General features: G+C 44.0%; 1 protein-coding gene across 6 annotated transcripts in view; it reads left to right on the top strand.

Annotated features, from left to right (window-relative positions):
* Window positions 1-21,998, top strand: part of LOC139376442 (retinoic acid receptor alpha-like) — a 257,204-nt gene that overhangs the window by 106,504 nt on the left and 128,702 nt on the right. For 3 of the 6 annotated variants that reach the window (XM_071119048.1, XM_071119050.1, XM_071119053.1), the window contains one exon: window positions 12,574-13,177. In XM_071119048.1, coding sequence (XP_070975149.1) covers window positions 13,033-13,177 — 145 coding nt within the window. In that variant the 5' untranslated portion in view covers window positions 12,574-13,032. Of the gene's footprint in view, window positions 1-12,573; window positions 13,193-21,998 lie in introns of those variants that run through there. The other 3 variants (XM_071119052.1, XM_071119047.1, XM_071119045.1) reach the window with 3 other exon arrangements.

The following is a 21,998-nucleotide window of genomic DNA, read 5'->3' on the forward strand; positions in this document are numbered from 1 at the left end:
GATTGTAGCCCAGGAGTGACTGATGGAACTCTTCAGCTGGCTAGCTCCGGAATAATTGATGTTTGCTCCGGGATCGACGTAAGCCGATAGTCACACGGATAGCAGCTAGCCTTCTGCGAGATCCAGGTATAAATGTCCAGAGCTTGCGGTTGAAATCCGGGGACATGGAGAGAAAAAATGTTCCGGTCCGAGCCGCGCCCGTACAAAACTGCCGATTTTTTTATTATTTATTTATTTTTTTTAAATTTATTTATTTATTTTTATTTTTTTTAGATTTTCGAGCTAATGGATAGCTGATGAGCACAAACCGTGGTTAGCTGAATACTAACGATTAGCCAGTAAAGAAGCTGGCTAGCTTCTGGCTAGCTTCTGGCTAGCTTCTGGCTAGCTTCTGGCTAGCTTCTATGGAGGATTACAGATTTGAGGTAAATAATACTTTTTTTATATATATAAATTGTTGAGGCGGGAAGATGAGTTTATGGAAAATAAAAAAAAATATATAAAAAGGTATGCGAAGAAAGTTGTAAATATATATATATATATATATATATATATATATATATATATATATATATATATATATATATATATGTATATGTGTATATATATATATATATATATATATATATATATACATATACATATACATATACATATATATATATATATATATATATATATATATATATATACGGGACAAGACGAGGACAAAAGACGTCTGACTGCTATGCCATCTTGTTGACAAAGTATAAGCAAGTGATGTCTGATAAATCAAGTTCTCCAGAAATAAATCATTCTAAATAATAAACTGGCTTTATTTACAAATTATTGAGAATGTCTCACCCCTTGTTCGAGAATTGCCTTTTTCTCACTCACTCTAGGTTAAATAAAATCTCAAATATTGTTACTTTTTAAACAAAGCGACTATTATTAGTTAATTTAGAATTATATAAAAGTCCCTTAGGATCTGTGAGAGTATCTGAGAATATCTAACGGAAAATGCCGCTTGGATATTAATTTAGAATCCTCCAATCCTCAATGTAATTATTGGCGGAGTCACGTCATTTAAACAAATATTTTTAGATATACTCTAGGCCTACCATAGGCGACATGAGTATTGGTTACACTACAATTTAGGGTGTGGAAATGTTATGCCCCTTAGATATTAATTTAGAATCCTCCAATCCTCTTATGCCTACTCCCAACTGTCACGTTGTATAGGGCAATATTTTCCATTCCATCCTAACAGAAACCCTGATGTTTTCATTTTTTCTCAGAATAGAAACACTGTAATATTTATCAAATGAATTAAGCCACATTTCTTAATCAATCCCATGTACTATGTTATTACACAAAAGGTTTTAAATTCTCTAGTAATCCCAATATGGGAGGCTATCAAATGCTTCTCAAATATGCCCTCTGGTGGTCAAACTAGCACTAACTTTCATTAACGTAAATAATAGCTGACAATTAAATAACGTGCCATATAATGCAGTATGATGCTACTTTTAAGGGAGGTACCACTGTATCACAGCCATTACACTCTAACTGTTTTCAATTCACCATTGGCCTCATGGTGAAATCCCTGAATGGTTTCCTTCCTCTCTGGCAAATGTGTTAGGAACAATGCCTGTATCTTTGTAGTGACTGGGTGTATTGATGTATTGATACACCATCCAAAATGTAATTAATAACTTCACCATGCTTAAAGGGATAATCAGTGTCTGCTTTTTTTATTTTTACCCATCCACCAATAGGTGTGCCCTTTGCGAGGCATTTGAAAACCTCCCTGGTCTTTGTTTGAAATTCAGTGCTCGACTGAGGGACTTTACAGTTGTTTGTATGTGTGGGGTACAGAGATGAGTTGGTCGTAAACAAATCATGTTAAAGACTTATTGCATACAGCGTGAGTCAATGCAACTTATGTGACTTAATATGGAGTAGGTCCCCCATTTGCTGCTGTAACATCCTCCACTCTTCTGGAAAGGCTTTTCACTAGATGTTGGACCATTGTTGCAGGGTCTTTCTTCCATTTAGCCTCAAGCTTTAGTGAGGTCAGGTACTGATGTTGGCCGATTTTAAGCCTGGCTCCCAGTGGCCGTTCCAATACATCCAAAAGGTGTTCGATGGGGTTGAGGTCATGGCTCTGTGCAGGCCAGTCAAGTTCTTCCACACTGATCTCAACAAACCATTGCTGTGTGGACTTCGCTTTGTGCACGGGGGTATTATCATGCTGAAACAGGCAAGGGCCTTCCCTAAACTGTTCTCACAAAGTTGGAAGCACAGAATCGTGTAGAATCTTATTCGCTGTAGTGTTAAGATTTCCCTTCACTGAAACTAAGAGGCCTAGCCCGAACCATGAAAAACAGCCCCAGACCATTATTCCTCCTCCACCAAACTTTACAGTTGGTGCTATGCATTGGAGCAGGTAGTGTTCTCCTGGCATCCACCAAACCCAGATTAATTTTTTGAACTGCCAGATGGTGAAGCGTGATCCATCACTCCAGAGAACGCGTACGTTTCCACTGCGCCAGAGTCCAATGGCGGCGAGCTTTACACCACTTCAGCTGATGCTTGGCATTGTGCATGGTGATCTTAGGCTTGTGTGCGGCTGCTCGGCCATGGTAACCCATTTCATGAAGCTCCCGACGAACAGATATTATGCTGACTTTTCTTCCAGAGGCAGTTTGGAACTCAGTAGTGAGTGCTGCAACCGAGAACAGACGATTTTTACACGCTTCAGCACACAGCGGTCCGTTCTGTGAGCTTGTGTAGCCTTCCTCTTTGTGGCTGAACTGTTGTTGCTCCTAGACGTTTCCATTTCACAATAACAGCACTTACATTTGACCGGGGCAGCTCGTGTTTGTTTGTTCCCTGACTTTGACCTTTTTGATTTGTCTGTGCGTTCATGCATGTGCGAGGGAGAGTGAGAATGTGTGTGTGCGCGCATGTATGCTTTTGCCATTCCCTGCAGACGTTACGAGTGCAGTCCACCCTTAAACCCTTCCGCCCATTGGAGCTTTTCGATTATTAATTCATCATCGGCTGTCATATCCTATTAGTCACTGGCTCCTGCTACTACATAACATAACCTCTGACCTGCATTCTCTACATATATACACACTCACTCACTCACTCCCCTGCTCAGCTATGTCAGTGGAGCACAGGCACAAGGAGTGACCCATAATGTTTGTTTTGTGGGGAAGGCCCTTTCCTGTTTTAGCATGGCAATGCCCCCGTGCACAAAGCGAGGTCCATACAGCAATGGTTTGTCGAGATCAGTGTGGAAGAACTTGACTGGCCTGCACAGAGCCATGACCTCACCCCATCGAACACCTTTGGGATGAATTGGAACGCCCACTGTGAGCCAGGCTTAAATCACCCAACATCAGTGCCCGATCTCACTAATGCTCTTGTGGCTGAATGGAAGAAAGACCCTGCAACAATGTTCTGACATCTAGTGGAAAGCCTTTCCAGAAGAGTGGAGACTGTTACTGCTGCAAATGGGGGACCTATTCCATATTAAGTCACATAAGTTACATGGACTCACTCTGTATGCAATAATAGTGTTCAACATCTTTTTTTTTTTAATGACTACCTCATCTCTGTACCCCACACATATACAATTAACTGTAGGGTCCTTCAGTTGAGCAGTGAATTTTCAAACACAGATTAAACCACAAAGACCAGGGAGGTATTCAAATGCCTCGCAAAGAAGGGCAACTATTGGTAGCTGGGTTTAAAAAATCAAATAAAAAAAGCAGACATTTTGAATGGTGTATCAATACACCGTCACTACAAAGATACAGACGTTGTTCCTAACTCATTTGCCGCCAAGGAAGGGAACTGTTCAGGGATTTTACCGTGTGTTTGAGTACAGACTCAGAGCTAGAAAATTGTATATCATACACTGTTCCTCAACTGCAATCGGAAAGTAATTCTGCTTTGAAAGTTGATAAACTTGTCACCCCACTTTTGAGAAAATTGACCTTAACAGTTAGTGATCTGGTGCAGTACCTTAGAACTCAGCTTCTATAATGAACAAAAATATAAATGCAACAATTGAAACAATTTTAATGAGTTACAGTTCATTATAATGAAATCATTCAATTGAAATTAGTTCATTAGTCCCTAATCTATGGATTTCACATGACTGGGCAGGGGCGCAGCCATGGTGGGCCTCAGAGGGCATATTGGTCTGGCTCCCCACCCGCTGGGTGACCCATCCAATCAGAATGAGTTTTTCCCCACAAAAGGGCTTTATTACAGACAGAAATACTTATGTTTCATCAGCTGTCTGGGCGGCTAGTCTCTGACAATCCCTCAGGTGAAGTTGTCGGATGTGGAGGTCCTGCGCTGGCGTGGTTTACACGTGGTCTGCGGTTGTGAGGCCGGATGGACGTACTGCAAAATTCTCTAAAACAACGGAGGCGGCTTATGGTTGAAAAATCAACATTAAATTCTCTGGCAACAGCTCTGGTGGACATTCCTGCAGTCAGCATGCCAATTGCACTCTCCCTAAACTTTAGACAAACGTGTGTATGTTTTTATTCCACGGTTAGCTGTCCGGTTGATCACTCTGCAGCCTGAAAGCATAAGGATGTTCAAAACTGTACAGTATAATAGTGGTGTAGGGCTCCATCCTCCATAGCACTTACTTTCTATGTCTTCCCTATCATATAACACATAGATCACATGTGGGACTGGGAGGAGAATGGGCCTGCCGGGTTGGGGGAAGGTGTGTGTGTGTAGGCCTGCAGTGGCAAAGTATTTGAACCCTTTGGAATTACCTGGATTTCTGCATAAATTGGTCAAAACATTTTATCTGGTCTTCATCGAAGTCACAACAATAGGCAAACACAGTGTGTTTAAACTAATGACACACAAATTATTTTATTTTTCTTGTCTATATTGAATACTTCATTTAACCATTCACAGTGTAGGTTGGAAAAAGTATGTGAACCCCTAGGCTAATGACTTCTGCAAAAGCTAATTGGAGTCAGGAGTCAGCTAACCTGGAGTCCAAACAATGAGACGAGATTGGAGATGTTGGTTAGAGCTGCCCTGCCCTAATTACAAAACACTCACAAAATTTGAGTTTGCTATTCACAAGAAGCATTGCCTCATGTGAACCGTGCCTCAAACAAAAGAGATCTCAGAAGACCTAAGATTAAGAGTTGTTGCCTTGCATAAAGCTGGATATGGTTAAAAGTATCTCTGAATGCATTGATGTTCATCAGTCCACTGTCCACAAGTTGTCTATAAATGGAGAAAGTTGCTACTCTGACTGTTGCTACTCTCCCTAGGAGTGGCCGTCCTGCAAATATGACTGCGAGAGCACAGCGCAGAATGCTCAATGAGGTTAAGAAGAATCCTAGAGTGTCAACTAAAGACTAAACTAATCTCTGGAACATGCTAACATCTCTGTTGATTAGTATACGATACGTAAAAAAACACTAAACAAGAATGGTGTTCATTGGTGGACACCACGGAAAAAGCCACTGCTGTCCAAAAAGATAATTCCTGCACGTCTTAAGTTCGTAAAAGAGCACCTAGATGTTCCACAGCGCTCCTGGCAAAATATTCTGTGGACAGATTAAACTAAATTTGAGATGTTTGGAAGGAACACACAAACGTATGTGTGGAGAATAAACGGCACAGCACACCAACATCAACTGCAACCCAACTGTAAAGTATGGTGGAGGGAGCATCATGGTTTGGGGCTGCTTTGCTGCCTCAGGGCCTGGACAGCTTGCTATCATCAACGGAAAAATGAATTCCCAAGTTTATCAAGACATTTTGCAGGAGAATGCAAGGCTATCTGTCTGCCTATTGAAGCTCAACAGAAGTTGGGTGACGCAACAGGACAACGACCCTAAACACAGAAGTAAATAAAACACAAAATATCTTCAACAGAAAAAAATACTTCTGGAGTGCTCAGAGTCCTGACCTCAACCCGATTTGAGATGCTGTTGCATGACCTCGAGTGGTTCACACCAGACATCCCAAGAATCTTGCTGAACTGAAACAGTTTTGTAAAGATGAATGGTCCAACATTCCTCCTGGCCGTTGTGCAGGTCTGATCCGCAACTACAGAAAATGTTGAGGTCTTTACTGCCAAAGGGTGGTCAACCAGTTATTATATCCAAGGGTTCACACCTTTTGCACCCTGCAGTAAATGTTTACAGTCTGTTCAATAAAGTTTGTTATTCAATAAAGACTTGTTTGTTATTAGTTTAAGCAGACTGTGTTTGTCTACTGTTGTGACTTGGATGAAGATAAGTAAAACTTTGGTAACTACAAAACAACAAGGGTCATTTATTTGAATTGTAAATCCATATTGATAAACTGGGTAAATCAAGATGTAGCCTAGGTCTACTCACAATGAAGGTGAATGCATATTATTCAAAAGCAGTGTGTGCATGCATTGTTATTGAGCTTGTTTTAGCTGATTTCAAGGGGCTACAGATGACAAACAATCCCTTCCATTTAACACTTATTTTATTGTTCTGATAAACAACGTTTGCATACTAGAAGCAATCTCTTTTTATAAAAGTGTGTGCTTTCTCTAAGAAATGGATGTCATTCACGATTCAGAATGTGGCTGTGGAATCTGACTTTGGCTATGGAGGAAACCAGACAGGAGTCGAAGTAATGAAGGAGTTTTTGGTGGCTAGGGAGTAAGTGATTTAATCAAGTTTTTGGTGACAATCTGCTTTGAAATCAGAATATTTTGCTTTATGGTTAGCATATTATCACAAACAAATTACTAGGGTAGGGAAATCAACTGTAAGCTAGCAAGGAAATTTAACCTACAAAGTTACCGGTATCATCTTGCACAAAAGTGTTCTGGCCTGTATGGACATTGTTTTGCGAACAGTAATAAACAGTTTCAACATTTCTACACAACGTGTTGCAGTATTCAAGTGTGTAAACTTCTGGTGCAACATGAGTGGGGAGCCAATGCTGCCCAGACAGCTCTAGCAATGAAGTGGAGCAGGCACATTGCTCATGCTATAAAGGTGCTGCGCTGACACAGAATTGGTCCTCTCAATCATGTGAGACACGTTTGACAGAAGTACCAAACATCTCCCGAGTGGCGCAGCTGTCTAAGGGCTTGAGGTGCCACTATAGACCTGGGTTCGATCCCAGGCTGTCGCAGCTGGCTGTGACCTGGAGAACCATGAGGCGGCGCACAATTGGCCCAGTGTCGTCCGGGTTAGGGGAGGGTTTGGCCAACCGGGATGTCCTTGTTCCATCGAGCTCTAGCGGCGACTCCTGTAGCAGGCCGGGCGCATGCACGCTGACTTCAGTCACCAGTTGTACGGTGTTTCCTCCAACACATTGGTGCGGCTGGCTTCCAGGTTAAGCAAGCAGTGTGTCACGAAGCAGTGCCGCTTGGCAGGCTTGTGTTTCGGAGGACTCTTGGCTCTCGACCTTCGCCTCTCCTGAGTCCATACTGGAGTTGCAGTGATGGTACAAGACTGTAACTACCAATTTTTCTAACCAATTTTGTGATATCCAAGGGGTAAAAAGTATGAAATTAAACAAATTAAAATGAAAGTATCGAACATATCAAAAATTCTAGTACCAAACAGTTATTTTTTTGTATCGAAAAGTACCGAAGTTTCGGTATACTGTGCAACACTAAAACCTTATGTTACCTTTAAGTGAATTGTAGACCAATCTCTCTCCCAGGTTTCCACGACTTAACATACAGAGAAAGAAAAGGAGATCTCTCGAATGCAGTGAGATCAGCTAGATGTGAGATCTGTTCTCTGTACAATGAGACTGTTTTAAAGGTCAAGTAGCTTGTGTTTCAAAATGGCCGGCGTAGGTGACGTGGTCGTCTGTAGCTCAGTTGGTGGAACATGGCTCTTACAACACCAGTATAGTGGGTGTTATTCCTGGGACCACCTATATGTAAAAACTGTATGCACACATGACAGTAAGTTGTTTTCGATTAAAGAGTCTGCTAAATTTGTATTAAATTATATTATGTACATGCCAGATGGCTTGGTGATTGAATACATTGGCAATGGACCAGTTTTCAGCCTGCAATCTTTTACTCTGGCCTCAGTTAGGCTATTGGTTGTGTATCAACAATGTGCTAAGTTACTGTATCTAAATATGCAGTGCAATATGGATTTCCAGTCCGCATCTGTATTTCCGTACAAGGGGTCTGTTGTAAGGTCACGTAACTTATGTTTCAAAATGGTCAGCTGAGCTGACATGCGTGCCAGATGGCTTTGTGATAGACTACTTAGCAATTTGCCAATTTTCAGCCTGCAACCTTTCCCCTGGCCTCAGTTAGCACCTTGTTGTAACACAACCTACAGACTATAGCTACCACATCTTAATATGCAATCCTGTAAGGTTTTTCAGTCAATGTATTATAGGGGATGTTAATGCATTTTCGTGTGTGTGTGTGTGTGTGAGCCTGCACATATCATGGTTATCTGATTTGCTTTGACATCTGAAACGGACCAATACGTAACTGAACCTTGGCTGTTATGAAGCCTGTGTCCTCTTAATATGACTCATAACAACAGTTTTACAGGTGGGTAGTAGTAGGGAGGTTTTAAAAGTGAAATAAAACAAAGACCAGCACCCTTGGGCTTTTTAAAGATGTTCGTTTGGAGAGCACTTTGGCCCCGATCAATAAAAAATAAGGCAGCTAATAGAAGGATGAGAGCCAAAAAAGCCATGCTCTCAGCCTGATGGAGAGACTGACAGACCAGGGCCCCATATAGACCATGTCTGCGAGACAGATTTCCAGCCGTTGCGCTAACGCTAGTTCTCATTGGTTTGCGAAACTACCCTGATCTTCCTTCATACTGGACACCAAGAGTTATCTGTTATCCAAGAGTTCATCTGACTCTGTTGAAGTAGATAAAAGGCCTCATTGCCAAAATCCTGTGTACACTTACTCACTCACTCACTCACTCACTCACTCACTCACTCACTCACTCACTCACTCACTCACTCACTCACTCACTCAATGACTAATGACAATATTTTGCCTCATCACATACGCTGCTGTTACTTTTTATCTATCCTGTTGCCTAGTCACTTAATCTCTAACTATTGACTGGGCGATATTCCGAATGCCTGCTTTGCAAGAACGATGTGCGTTTGTCCACTTGTTCTCATGTTGTCTTTTTGGCCTTGTCCCCTTCGCTCCTTCTGTGCTGTGTGCACCTTCCCATTTACACTAGAGATCTGTATATAAGGATTAGATGCTCATGTCGCCACCCCAACAACGGGAGTCGTTGTCCCAAAGGCAGGAAGGCAGGCGACAAGATTGGGTCCAAAATAAGCGTGCAGAAGCGCATCTTTACATCTTCCTCTCTCTTTACACACACACACACCAAGCCCCTCCCCCTCCACTCACAACAACAAAGATGAGAGATCATGTCATCTCTGACAAGCGGTTACAACCCGCTATTTGCATTTGAGGATTGGTCCATCTGAATCGGTCATATGGACACCGAAACACATTGAGGCATGATTTTACTGTAATAGAGAAGTTAACCTTTTTTTAACGATCCTATTTTTACTCTTCAAATTGCGCGCAGAGCAGACAATACTAAAATGAGAGTATCAATAAACATTTGATTCTGGAAAATGCATTCTTAGTTGGTTGCGTGCGCCATAGCGGTACCATGTACTGCTAGCAGCATGTGTTTTCTAAATGTGCAATAAGCCTAAAACACATATGTAAGGATTTGGCAACTCGTTCTCATTCTGAGGAATAGGGTAGGGTACTTGATTTGAACATCTGAACTAAGTGGACAGGCTAGCATGCTGTTAAAACAGTTGGAGACGGACAGGATAGAAGGGTGTGTTCATAACAATTCAACTGTTCTACCTTAGCTTGCAAATCTATCCAAGCTTGCTCAACTTGAAATATAAAGATTAGCTGGCTACTCACTAGCACATGGGCTTTTGTTTGATTTGTTTATGAGATCTGTGTTAATGTTCTATAATGGCTGCTACAAGAAGTTAGTCATTATGCATAGTTCTGGTTAAATTGGTTACAAAAAGGGCATTTCATAGACCGGAGGACCAAAAAAAGCTGATAATTGGATAATTGGATAATTGGCCTATTAATTGGCCTATTTCTATATATATATATTTGTAATAATGAGATTTACAACAATACTGAATGAACACTTATTTTAACTTGATATCAATAAAATAATTTTAGTCTCACATAATGAAACATGTTCAATGTGGTTTAAATAATGCAAAAACAAAGTGAAATATTTGCCATGTAAAAAAGCTAACGGTTAAGTTCCTTGCTCAGAACATGAGAACTTAATTATTTGAAAGCTGGTGGTTCCTTTTAACATGAGTCTTCAATAGGTAAGAAGTTTTATGTTGTAGTTATTATAGGAATTATAGGACTATTTCTCTCTATAATATTTGTATTTCCTATACCTTTGACTATTCAATGTTCTTATAGGCAATATAGAATTGCCAGCCTAATCTCGGGAGTTGATAGGCTTGAAGTCATAAACTGCAATGCTTGAAGCACAGCGAAGAGCTGCTAGTTAAGTGCTGTTTGAGTGAATGCTTATGAGCCTGCTGCTGCCTACCACCGCTCAGTCAGACTGCTCTATCAAATCATAGACTTAATTATAATATAATAACACACAGAAATATGAGCCTTAGGTCATTAATATGGTCAAATCCGGAAACTATATTTTCAAGAGGGAAAAAAAGTTGATTCTTTCAGTGAAATACGCAATACATATTTTATATAATGGGTGGCATCCCTAAGTCTAAATATTGCTGTTACATTGAAGGTTGTGCAATGTTATGTCATAATTATGTACAATTCTGGCAAATTAATTATGGTCTTTGTTAGGAAGAAATGGTCTTCACACAGTTCGCTACGAGCCAGGCGGCCCAAACTGCTGCATAGACCCTGACTCTGTTGCACAGAACGCAAGAGAAGTGACACAATTTCCCTAGTTAAAATAAATTCATGTTAGCAGGCATTATTAACTACATATGCAGGTTTAAAAATATATACTTGTGAATTGATTTTCAGAAAGGCATTGATGTTGCACCAATGTGTACCTAACCATAAACAACTTTTTTTTCGCGAATGCGCTAGTTAAATCACCCGTTTGGCGAAGTAGGCTGTGATTCAATGATAACAGATTATATGCAATGCAGGACAAGCTAGTAATATCATCAACCATGTGTAGTTAACTAGTGATTATGTTAAGATTGGTTGTTTCTTTATAAGATAAGTTTAACGCTAGCTAGCAACTTACCTTGGCTCATTGCTGCACTTGCGTAACAGGTAGTCAGCCTGCCACAGTCTCCTCGTGGAGTGCAGTGTAATCGGCCATAATCGGTGTCCAAAAATACAGATTGTTATGAAAACTTGAAACCGACCCTAATTACTCGGCCATTCCGATTAATCGGTCGACCTCTAATATCTACCTCAATTATTTTGCACCCCTGCACATCGACTTGGTACTAGTACCCCGTGTATATAGCCAAGTTATCGTTACTCATTGTGTATTTGTGTTTAATTTTCTATTTTCTTTCTCTCTACGTTGTTGGGAAGGGCCCTTAAGTAAGCATTTCACTGTTAGTCTACCCCTGTCGTTTATGAAGCATGTGACAAATACAATTTAATTTCATTTTCAACAACAAAAAAACGACTTTCCTCCTTGCTTCATTCATGTGTAATGCTCACTAGAGCAATCCTTTTTTACCAAACACCACATCTTGCTTAGGTGGTTGTGTGTCCCCGTTGTCAAGGTTTCTTACGCCGTTGCCCCGTTTGTGTTAAGACCCCTGACTTATAACGAGATCATTACGCTGAAAAAATGATCAAACGGTCTCCATGAATTATACAGAGGCCTGCTGGAGCTAGACAATGTTCCCAGTGTACCAGGCTGTAGCTAGAGACACGCCTAAAAATGGGCTAGAATTGAGTGTATTGTATTCTGTTTGTCTAATGTTGGTAACATTGGATCTTCATTCTTACATTACATGAAGTATACGGACTCAAGTGACGAGTGTGTGTGTGTGCGCACCTGCTCTATGGCTTTGACTGTGTGTGTTTGTGAAAGACATCCGGGACTAACGATAGTCATAATTAGCTACGTTTTCTTTTGTTTCATTTATGTCTCGGTGACATTCCCCCAGGGTTTTCACTCTAGCCTTGGTAATGAGTGTGTGTGTACTGGTCGAGCTATCACATACCCATTGCATGCTGTTCATGGCTTTTAATGCTCCATAAGATAATTAGCCTGAAGTGGGTGTTTTTTTACCATTTCAGACTCGACATTTCCAGTAATTAGCGTCACATAGATGCATGTTTTTCCCTTTTTTAAATAGAGGGAAAATATATATTTTCTTTATATAATTATCTCTCTCGCTCCTCTCTCTCTCGCTGTGTTTGTGTGTTGCAGTTGACCTTTTAACCATAGCTTCTTTTGCAGGTAGATGCGAGAGCTGACATGTAATGTTTTTTAAAGTGTGTTTGTGGTATCTATGATATTGTCCCAAAGGGGATTCAACATTTTTAATTATCTTTCTCTCTAGGTGAAGATTGAAGGACACTCAAAAAGAGAGTCGAGACACTGAGCGGTTAGAGCTATACCAGAGAGGACTCTTTCATAGTCGTCATATCTCTACGTATTCCCCATGTCTGGAACCGACTCCACAGTGGAAGACCTGTTATACCCTGCCTGTGAAGGTTCAAAACCTCCTTCATGACCACTATCCTGCACCTCTCCTCGCCATCAGTCAAAGGAGGTAACAAACAGGCGGTAACTTTGGGGAAGACTACAACTCCAAGAGACTACAACTCCAAGAGACTACAACTCCAGGTGCCTAATTCAGAAGGCATTTCTCCAGTCACAACGCCACTGGAATACCACGCATGTCCATCGCCCATATGGGGGCTAAAACCACTCCATTACCCACACTGACACCATTCTGAGCCCTGTATGGCCACAGTGTTTGGGGTGTCATCATCGGTGGCGCTGGATTGAACCCAAAATGGCTGGGAAGGGCAACCCGGTCCCGGGCCCACACCTCAACGGCTTCCCCATGCCCCACTACTCCTACTTCTTCCCCCACATGCTGGGGGGGCTCTCTCCCCCCGGCCTGCCCCTGAGTAGCTACAGCACGCCCTCGCCAGCCAGTAAGTACCCCTATTGTACGTCCTCAACCTTCTCTCTGCTGTTTCAATTGACTGTGTGGTGTAGTGTTGGTGCTTGCTAAAGCACATTTGTTTTGGCTGTGCTGTTGTCTGCTTTGCCTCAGAATATTAGCCTGTTTTTTTGGTATAGCCAACTCCTTTGTCATTGCCATGCCAAACATTGCAGAAACGGTCTGGCGCTCAAGGTATCAGAGTATTGGCCTGTTGCAGTATTTTGAGTCTAAGCATGTTGGCCTAAACAGCCTACTACTAGAGTTATGGTGGACCGTTTCTAAGGTCTTGTATAAGGCTCTTAGATTTTGGTTGTGTGGGCATCTTGGATACACCACAGTCCGCTTTGTCTTTTTTGGAATGTTCGAGGTAAGAGGAAGAACCCTGAGCTCCGAATGGTTTCTGCTCCTCAGAAAAAGTTGTCTTCATTAGCAGAGAAAATGTTCCTGTGCCATGCGTTCTGATCATCCGTAGAGGCTGATGGCGGGAATGGAATGATATAATTGCAATGTTACCTGTGTCCTGCAGTTGTTGGCATATTTTGCATCAAACTATTTAGCTTCACTATTTATTGGTTTTTGAGGATCGGATGTTGGAGAGGCAGGAAATCAACAGAGATGCTGAGATTTTATTGTGCAGGGGGAGTGAGCTTTCATCTGGCCTGTTTAGACCAGTCCCACATGAGACTGTAACCCGAGCATAGCGCCACACTGCCTACAGCACTCACCGTCCTCAATACTCAGGCCCTCTCTAACACACACACACACACCATGAAAACGTCTTAGATTACACAAGGACAAGAGGACAGGGTAGTCAACCTGACATCTGAAAATGGACAAGCCACTAAACCTTATCTATGTAAAATGACTACATATTGTTATAAGAGACTTAGTCAGCCAGGTTGCTCGGGGTCAGTGTATTGACTTTCCATCTGGTCATATTAGCATGGTGTTCAATGGGATTAGCAAGAGGAGGAACTTTGATTAGCAGTCAGTCATGTCCACTTCCTCATTGAGCCCTGAAAGACTGGGACATGCTTTTCATCCTATTCCTCATTTGAGTTGTATCTATTCAATTTGAATAAGTAACATTCGAATGGTAGTGGTACATTGTGTGTGTGGACACTGCATCGCTATCTCTTGTGGCCTTTTTGTGTGTGTGTGGCGCATGTGTCTGTCAGGACTCTCTCCCAGTGTTTGACGAGAGGGGAGGCGGGGTTCCTTCACTTAAGCCGCACAAACACTTCCTGGGACACTGACCACCGCTTCCTACTCACTCATGCGCGCACACACAAACACGTACACTCTCTCATTGACATAGTTTCTGGGTCATTTCATCAAGCCATGACATCCACCATCTCAGATTGTTCTGAAATTGTTTCTGGAGTTAGAAACCTTTTTGTTGAAATATAATTGGATGTCTGAGAAATTAAGCCTAATGGCAGGAACAGCACTGTCTAGTGGTCAGAACCTGGTAATATCAGGATGTTGTATGGGACATAAACCTAAACTTCAATGACTAATTTCTCTGAACAGGGGAAAAAACATGACCAAATTCATTGAGAATGCATTTCATAGTATGAAGAAACAATAATTTGAGCCGCAGCTCCATACTACCTGTCAAACAGAGAACTGATATTGTATTGTGCATGTGTACAAATTAAGCCACAAATCAAAGTTTAAACATTTCTAACGTATGCTGCCCTAATTTTCAAGAAAAGTGCATATAAAATGAAAGATTTACTTACAACCTGTTTTAAAAATTATGATAATGCATTGCCCTCGGTATGAGTGTACCCTTTAACTTCGGGCAAGAAGTCCCACTAGCGGGACAACTTCCGGTGAAACTGGAGGGGGCGCAATTCTAATAAATAATAATAAAAATGATGGATATTAAACATTTAGGTACATATAAGTGTCTTATATCGGTTGAAAGCTTAAATTCTTGTTAATCTAACTGCACTGTTCAAAATACAGTAGCTATTGCAGCGAAAACATGCCATGCGATTGTTTGAGGACGGCGCCCAACATAAAAATATTTTTCCACCGGCACAGGTTTCATGCATTCACAAATAGTGATTAAATATTCACTTTTTGAAACTCTTCCTCTGATTTGTCATCCAAAGGGTCCCAGCTATAACATGTAGTGTCGTTTTGTTAGATAAAATCCTGATTTATATCCCAAAAGGTCTGTTTAGTTGGCACCATCGATGAGTAATCCACTCGTTCAACTTGCAGAGAAAGGAATCCGAAACTCTACCCCTAAACTTTGTTTCAATAAGTGAAAATACATTTCTATTAACTCCTCAGATACCCTAAAATGTAATCAAACTACAATATTTCTTACGGAAAGAAGTATGTTCAATAGGAAACCGATTTTAGGAGGTGCGTCCTGTCTTCATGGCGAGCGCAAACACGAATTTCCAAGACTGTGTCCCTGTACTAAAACTGATATTTCTTATTCGTTTTTGAAGTTACAAGCCTGAAACCTTGAACATAGACTGGAAGCCATAGGAATTGCATCCAGGGAGATACTTTTCAGTATGACTTTATACTTGCCATTCTAAGAGGATGATCTCTCAACAAAAAAAATCAGGTTGGTTTTTCTTTGGATTTTCTCCCACCATATCTATTGTGTTATATTGTCCTACATTATTTTAACATTTCTACAAAGTGTTTTCTTTCCAATGGTACCAATTATATGCATATCCTGGCTTCAGGGCCTGAGCAACAGGCAGTTTACTTTTGGCACATCTATCAGGCGGAAATTGTGTTCCCAATAAGATCAGCTCTTAAATCTAGTTTAATTCATTTCCAAATGTACAAGTGGACATTTCTTATGTAAAATTATATTAATCTCCCCTAAAGTTATTAAAATAAACAGATCATTTCTATTCATTATGAAAGTAGTACTCATATTAGGGGGGTGTCCAATCGTATCCACAGAGATCCATGTGGACTTAGGCTTTTGTTCTTGCCAAACAGTACACACCCGATTTCAACCAGTCATATATACTTTAATCAAGACATGATTAGTTGAATCAGGTGTGTTATTGCTTAGTTAGAACACAAACCTGAACCCACATTAGCCCTCTGGTTAAGAAGCCATGCAACAAAGAACACAACACACAACTTTCAATGAATTATCTGAAAGCTGATTTCACATTTGCTGTCGTGCTACTCTTTTAAATTAGTTCAACTTTTTGTCCTAAATCCTATCTGAAGATAGTTTCAAATCTCCCTCTCTACTGTGTGTTAAAAATGTATAGGTGGTGGACCAAAAAACAGAATCACTTGGATGAATGTAAGACGACAATATGATAATGGTCCACCCAAAAGTGCATGAGTCTTCACCCAATAATCATCTTCTTGTCCCTCCTTTGTTTGCATTTGTATCCACCACTTGTAGGTCTTCTATCTATCCCTCAGCCCTGATCTTATTCTTCTCTGCATCAGCGACTACCTGTCCACTCCAAACGCACCATGGCTAGATGCTAAATATGCATAACTGTAGTTTTTGTGTGTTTTTAATCAACTTAAATCTGAACTAAAAACATTTATGCTCATGTTCAGTGGATATTAGAGAAATCGACACACAAACTCCATGTGTTTCAATGGAAAGTGGGCATAATAGGAGAATATTGGGCTTAATTGGAAAAGTAGTGATTTATAGTGAAGATAAAAGCAAGTCTACCCATAAAATAGTTTGAATCCAATGGTTTGGTGTGAAAATATAGACTACAATGTTATGCAAAGGTGTTATTGATTATAGTGAAAAATATTGCTTTGTTGTAATTTACATTATTCTGTATAGAGGGAGTGCTTTTTGTGCAACTGTCCCCTTAAGCTCTCCTGAGATAGATGCCGTTTTTGTAAATTTGACACTCATGTGTAACAATGCAAGGTTCATTTAACAGTAAAATAAAATAAAATGCATTTCAAAATGTAAGCTGTGAGTGCCTGATCTATTATCGTGGTGTCGTTCACCAAGTTATGTTGCTGCTGTGAGACTGTGACATGCAGGCACGACTGCTAGCATGAAAAACACATTTTCAATTGGTGGTTGTGTGAAGGCATTGTCAAGGTTTTTCACACCATTGCTCTGTGTGTGTTAAGACCCCTGACTCATCAATATATGAAGTCATACAACTTTGATTTAAACTGTCTCCATGAATTTTACAGATGCCTGCTGTAGCTAGACATGTTCCAGGCTGTAGCTAGACATGTTCCAGTGTACCTGGCTATAGCTAGACGTAGCTAGACGTGTACCAGGCTGTAGCTAGACGTGTACCAGGCTGTAGCTAGACGTGTACCAGGCTTTAGCTAGACGTGTACCAGGCTGTAGCTAGACGTGTACCTGGCTGTAGCTAGACGTGTACCAGGCTGTAGCTAGACGTGTACCAGGCTGTAGCTAGACGTGTACCAGGCTGTAGCTAGACGTGTACCAGCGTACCAGGCTGTAGCTAGATGTGTACCAGGCTGTAGCTAGACGCGTTCCAGCGTACCAGGCTGTAGCTAGACGTGTTCCAGCATACCAGCCTGTAGCTAGACGTGTTCCAGCATACCAGCCTGTAGCTAGACGCGTACCAGCCTGTATCTAGACGCGTACCAGCCTGTAGCTAGATGCGTACCAGGCTGTAGCTAGACGCGTTTAAGCGTACCAGGCTGTAGCTAGACGCCTACCAGGCTGTAGCTAGACGTGTACCAGGCTGTAGCTAGACGTGTACCAGGCTGTAGCTAGACGTGTACCAGGCTGTAGCTAGACGTGTACCAGGCTGTAGCTAGACGTGTACCAGGCTGTAGCTAGACGCGTACCAGGCTGTAGCTAGACGTGTTCCAGCATACCAGGCTGTAGCTAGATGTGTACCAGGCCGTAGCTAGACATGTTCCAGTGTACCAGGCTGTAGCTAGACATGTTCCAGTGTACAAGGCTGTAGCTAGACGCGTACCTGGCTGTAGCTAGACGCGTACCTGGCTGTAGCTAGACGCGTTCCAGCGTACCAGGCTGTAGCTAGACGTGTTCCAGCGTACCAGGCTGTAGCTAGACGTGTTCCAGCGTACCAGGCTGTAGCTAGACGTGTTCCAGCATACCAGGCTGTAGCTAGACGCGTACCTGGCTGTAGCTAGACATGTACCAGGCTGTAGCTAGACGTGTTCCAGCGTACCAGGCTGTAGCTAGACGCGTACCTGGCTGTAGCTAGACATGTTCCAGTGTACCAGGCTGTAGCTAGACATGTTCCAGTGTACAAGGCTGTAGCTAGACGCGTACCTGGCTGTAGCTAGACGCGTACCTGGCTGTAGCTAGACGCGTACCTGGCTGTAGCTAGACGCGTACCTGGCTCTAGCTAGACGCGTACCAGGCTGTAGCTAGACGCGTTCCAGCGTACCAGTCTGTAGCTAGACGCGTTCCAGCGTACCTGTCTGTAGCTAGACGCGTTCCAGCGTACCAGGCTGTAGCTAGACGCGTTCCAGCGTACCAGGCTGTAGCTAGACGCGTTCCAGCGTACCAGGCTGTAGCTAGACGCGTTCCAGCGTACCAGGCTGTAGCTAGACGCGTTCCAGCGTACCAGGCTGTAGCTAGACGCGTTCCAGCGTACCAGGCTGTAGCTAGACGCGTACCAGGCTGTAGCTAGACGCGTACCAGGCTGTAGCTAGACGTGTTCCAGCGTACCTGGCTGTAGCTAGACGGGTACCAGCGTACCGGGTTGGAGCTAGACGTGTTCCAGGCTGTAGCTAGACGCGTACCAGCCTGTAGCTAGACGCGTTGCAGCGTACCTGGCTGTAGCTAGACGCGTACCTGGCTGTAGCTAGATGCGTACCTGGTTTTAGCTAGACGTGTACCAGCGTACCTGGCTGTAGCTAGACGTGTACCAGCGTACCTGGCTGTAGCTAGACGTGTACCAGGCTGTAGCTAGACGTGTTCCAGGCTGTAGCTAGACGTGTTCCAGGCTGTAGCTAGACATGTTCCAGGCTGTAGCTAGACGTGTACCAGCGTACCTGGCTGTAGCTAGACATGTACTAGCGTACCTGGCTGTAGCTAGACGTGTTCCAGCGTACCAGGCTGTAGCTAGACGTGTTCCAGCGTACCAGGCTGTAGCTAGACGTGTTCCAGCGTACCAGGCTGTAGCTAGACGTGTTCCAGCGTACCTGGCTGTAGCTAGACGTGTTCCAGCGTACCTGGCTGTAGGCGTGTTCCAGCGTACCTGGCTGTAGCTAGACGTGTTCCAGCGTACCTGGCTGTAGCTAGACGTGTCCCAGTGTACCAGGCTATAGCTAGACGTGTTCCAGCGTAGCAGGCTGTAGCTAGATGCGTACCTGGTTTTAGCTAGACGTGTACCAGCGTACCTGGCTGTAGCTAGACGTGTACCAGCGTACCTGGCTGTAGCTAGACGTGTTCCAGGCTGTAGCTAGACGTGTTCCAGGCTGTAGCTAGACGTGTTCCAGGCTGTAGCTAGACGTGTTCCAGGCTGTAGCTAGACATGTTCCAGGCTGTAGCTAGACGTGTACCAGCGTACCTGGCTGTAGCTAGACGTGTACTAGCGTACCTGGCTGTAGCTAGACGTGTTCCAGCGTACCAGGCTGTAGCTAGACGTGTTCCAGCGTACCAGGCTGTAGCTAGACATGTTCCAGCGTACCTGGCTGTAGCTAGACGTGTTCCAGCGTACCTGGCTGTAGCTAGACGTGTTCCAGCGTACCTGGCTGTAGCTAGACATGTCCCAGCGTACCAGGCTATAGCTAGACGTGTCCCAGCGTACCAGGCTATAGCTAGACGTGTTCCAGCGTACCAGGCTGTAGCTAGACGTGTTCCAGCGTACCTGGCTATAGCTAGACGCGTACCAGGCTGTAGCTAGACGTGTTCCAGCGTACCAGGCTGTAGCTAGACGCGGACCAGGCTGTAGCTAGACGTGTACCAGGCTGTAGCTAGACGTGTACCTGACTGTAGCTAGACGCGTTCCAGCGTACCTTGCTGTAGCTAGACACGTTCCAGCGTACCAGGCTGTAGCTAGACATGTTCCAGCGTACTATGCTGTAGCTAGACGTGTTCCAGGCTGTAGCTAGACGTGTACCTCGCTGTAGCTAGACATGTTCCAGTGTACCAGGCTGTAGCTAGGCATGTTTCAGGCTGTAGCTAGATGTGTTCCAGTGTACCAGGCTGTAGCTAGACGTGTTCCAGCGTACCAGGCTGTAGCTAGACGTGTTCCAGGCTGTAGATAGACGTGTTCCAGCGTTCCAGGCTGTAGCTAGACGTGTTCCAGGCTGTAGCTAGACGTGTTCCAGGCTGTAGCTAGATGTGTTCCAGCGTACCAGGCTGTAGCTAGACGTGTTCCAGCGTACCAGGCTCTAGCTAGACGTTTTCCAGCGTACCTGGCTGTAGCTAGACGTGTACCAGGCTGTATCTAGACGTGTACCAGGCTGTAGCTAGACGTGTACCAGGCTGTAGGTAGACGCGTACCAGGCTGTAGCTAGACGCGTACCAGGCTGTAGCTAGACGCGTACCAGGCTGTAGCTAGACGCGTACCAGGCTGTAGGTAGACGCGTACCAGGCTGTAGGTAGACGCGTACCAGGCTGTAGGTAGACGCGTACCAGGCTGTAGGTAGACGCGTACCAGGCTGTAGGTAGACGCGTACCAGGCTGTAGGTAGACGCGTACCAGGCTGTAGGTAGACGCGTTCCAGGCTGTAGCTAGACGCGTTCCAGGCTGTAGCTAGACGCGTTCCAGGCTGTAGCTAGACGCGTTCCAGGCTGTAGCTAGACGCGTACCAGCCTGTAGCTAGACTCTTTCCAGCGTACCAGCCTGTAGCTAGATGCGTACCAGGCTGTAGCTAGACACGTTCAAGCGTACCAGGCTGTAGCTAGACGCGTACCAGGCTGTAGCTAGACGCGTACCAGGCTGTAGGTAGACGCGTACCAGGCTGTAGGTAGACGCGTACCAGGCTGTAGGTAGACGCGTACCAGGCTGTAGCTAGACGCGTACCAGGCTGTAGCTAGACGCGTACCAGGCTGTAGCTAGACGCGTTCCAGCCTGTAGCTAGACGCGTTCCAGCGTACCAGCCTGTAGCTAGACGCGTTCCAGCGTACCAGCCTGTAGCTAGACGCGTTCCAGCGTACCAGGCTGTAGCTAGACGCGTACCAGGCTGTAGCTAGACGCGTACCAGGCTGTAGCTAGACGCATACCAGGCTGTAGCTAGACGCGTTCCAGGCTGTAGCTAGACGCGTTCCAGCGTACCAGCCTGTAGCTAGACGCGTTCCAGCGTACCAGCCTGTAGCTAGACGCGTTCCAGCGTACCAGCCTGTAGCTAGACGTGTACCAGCCTGTAGCTAGACGCGTACCAGCCTGTAGCTAGACGCGTTCCAGCGTACCAGCCTGTAGCTAGACGCGTACCAGGCTGAAGCTAGATGCGTTCCAGCGTACCAGGCTGTAGCTAGACGCGTTCCAGGCTGTAGCTAGACGCGTTCCAGCGTACCAGGCTGTAGCTAGACGCGTTCCAGCGTACCAGGCTGTAGCTAGACGTGTTCCAGCGTACCAGGCTGTAGCTATACGTGTTCCAGGCTGTAGCTAGACGTGTTCCAGCGTACCAGGCTGTAGCTAGACGTTTTCCAGCGTACCTGGCTGTAGCTAGACGTGTACCAGGCTGTAGCTAGACGTGTACCAGGCTGTAGCTAGACGTGTACCAGGCTGTAGGTAGACGCGTACCAGGCTGTAGCTAGACGCGTACCAGGCTGTAGCTAGACGCGTACCAGGCTGTAGCTAGACGCGTACCTGTCTGTAGGTAGACGCGTACCTGTCTGTAGGTAGACGCGTACCAGGCTGT

This window comes from Oncorhynchus clarkii, chromosome 20 (assembly GCF_045791955.1).
Source record: "Oncorhynchus clarkii lewisi isolate Uvic-CL-2024 chromosome 20, UVic_Ocla_1.0, whole genome shotgun sequence".
In the NCBI taxonomy this organism is placed as follows: Eukaryota; Metazoa; Chordata; class Actinopteri; order Salmoniformes; family Salmonidae; genus Oncorhynchus; species Oncorhynchus clarkii.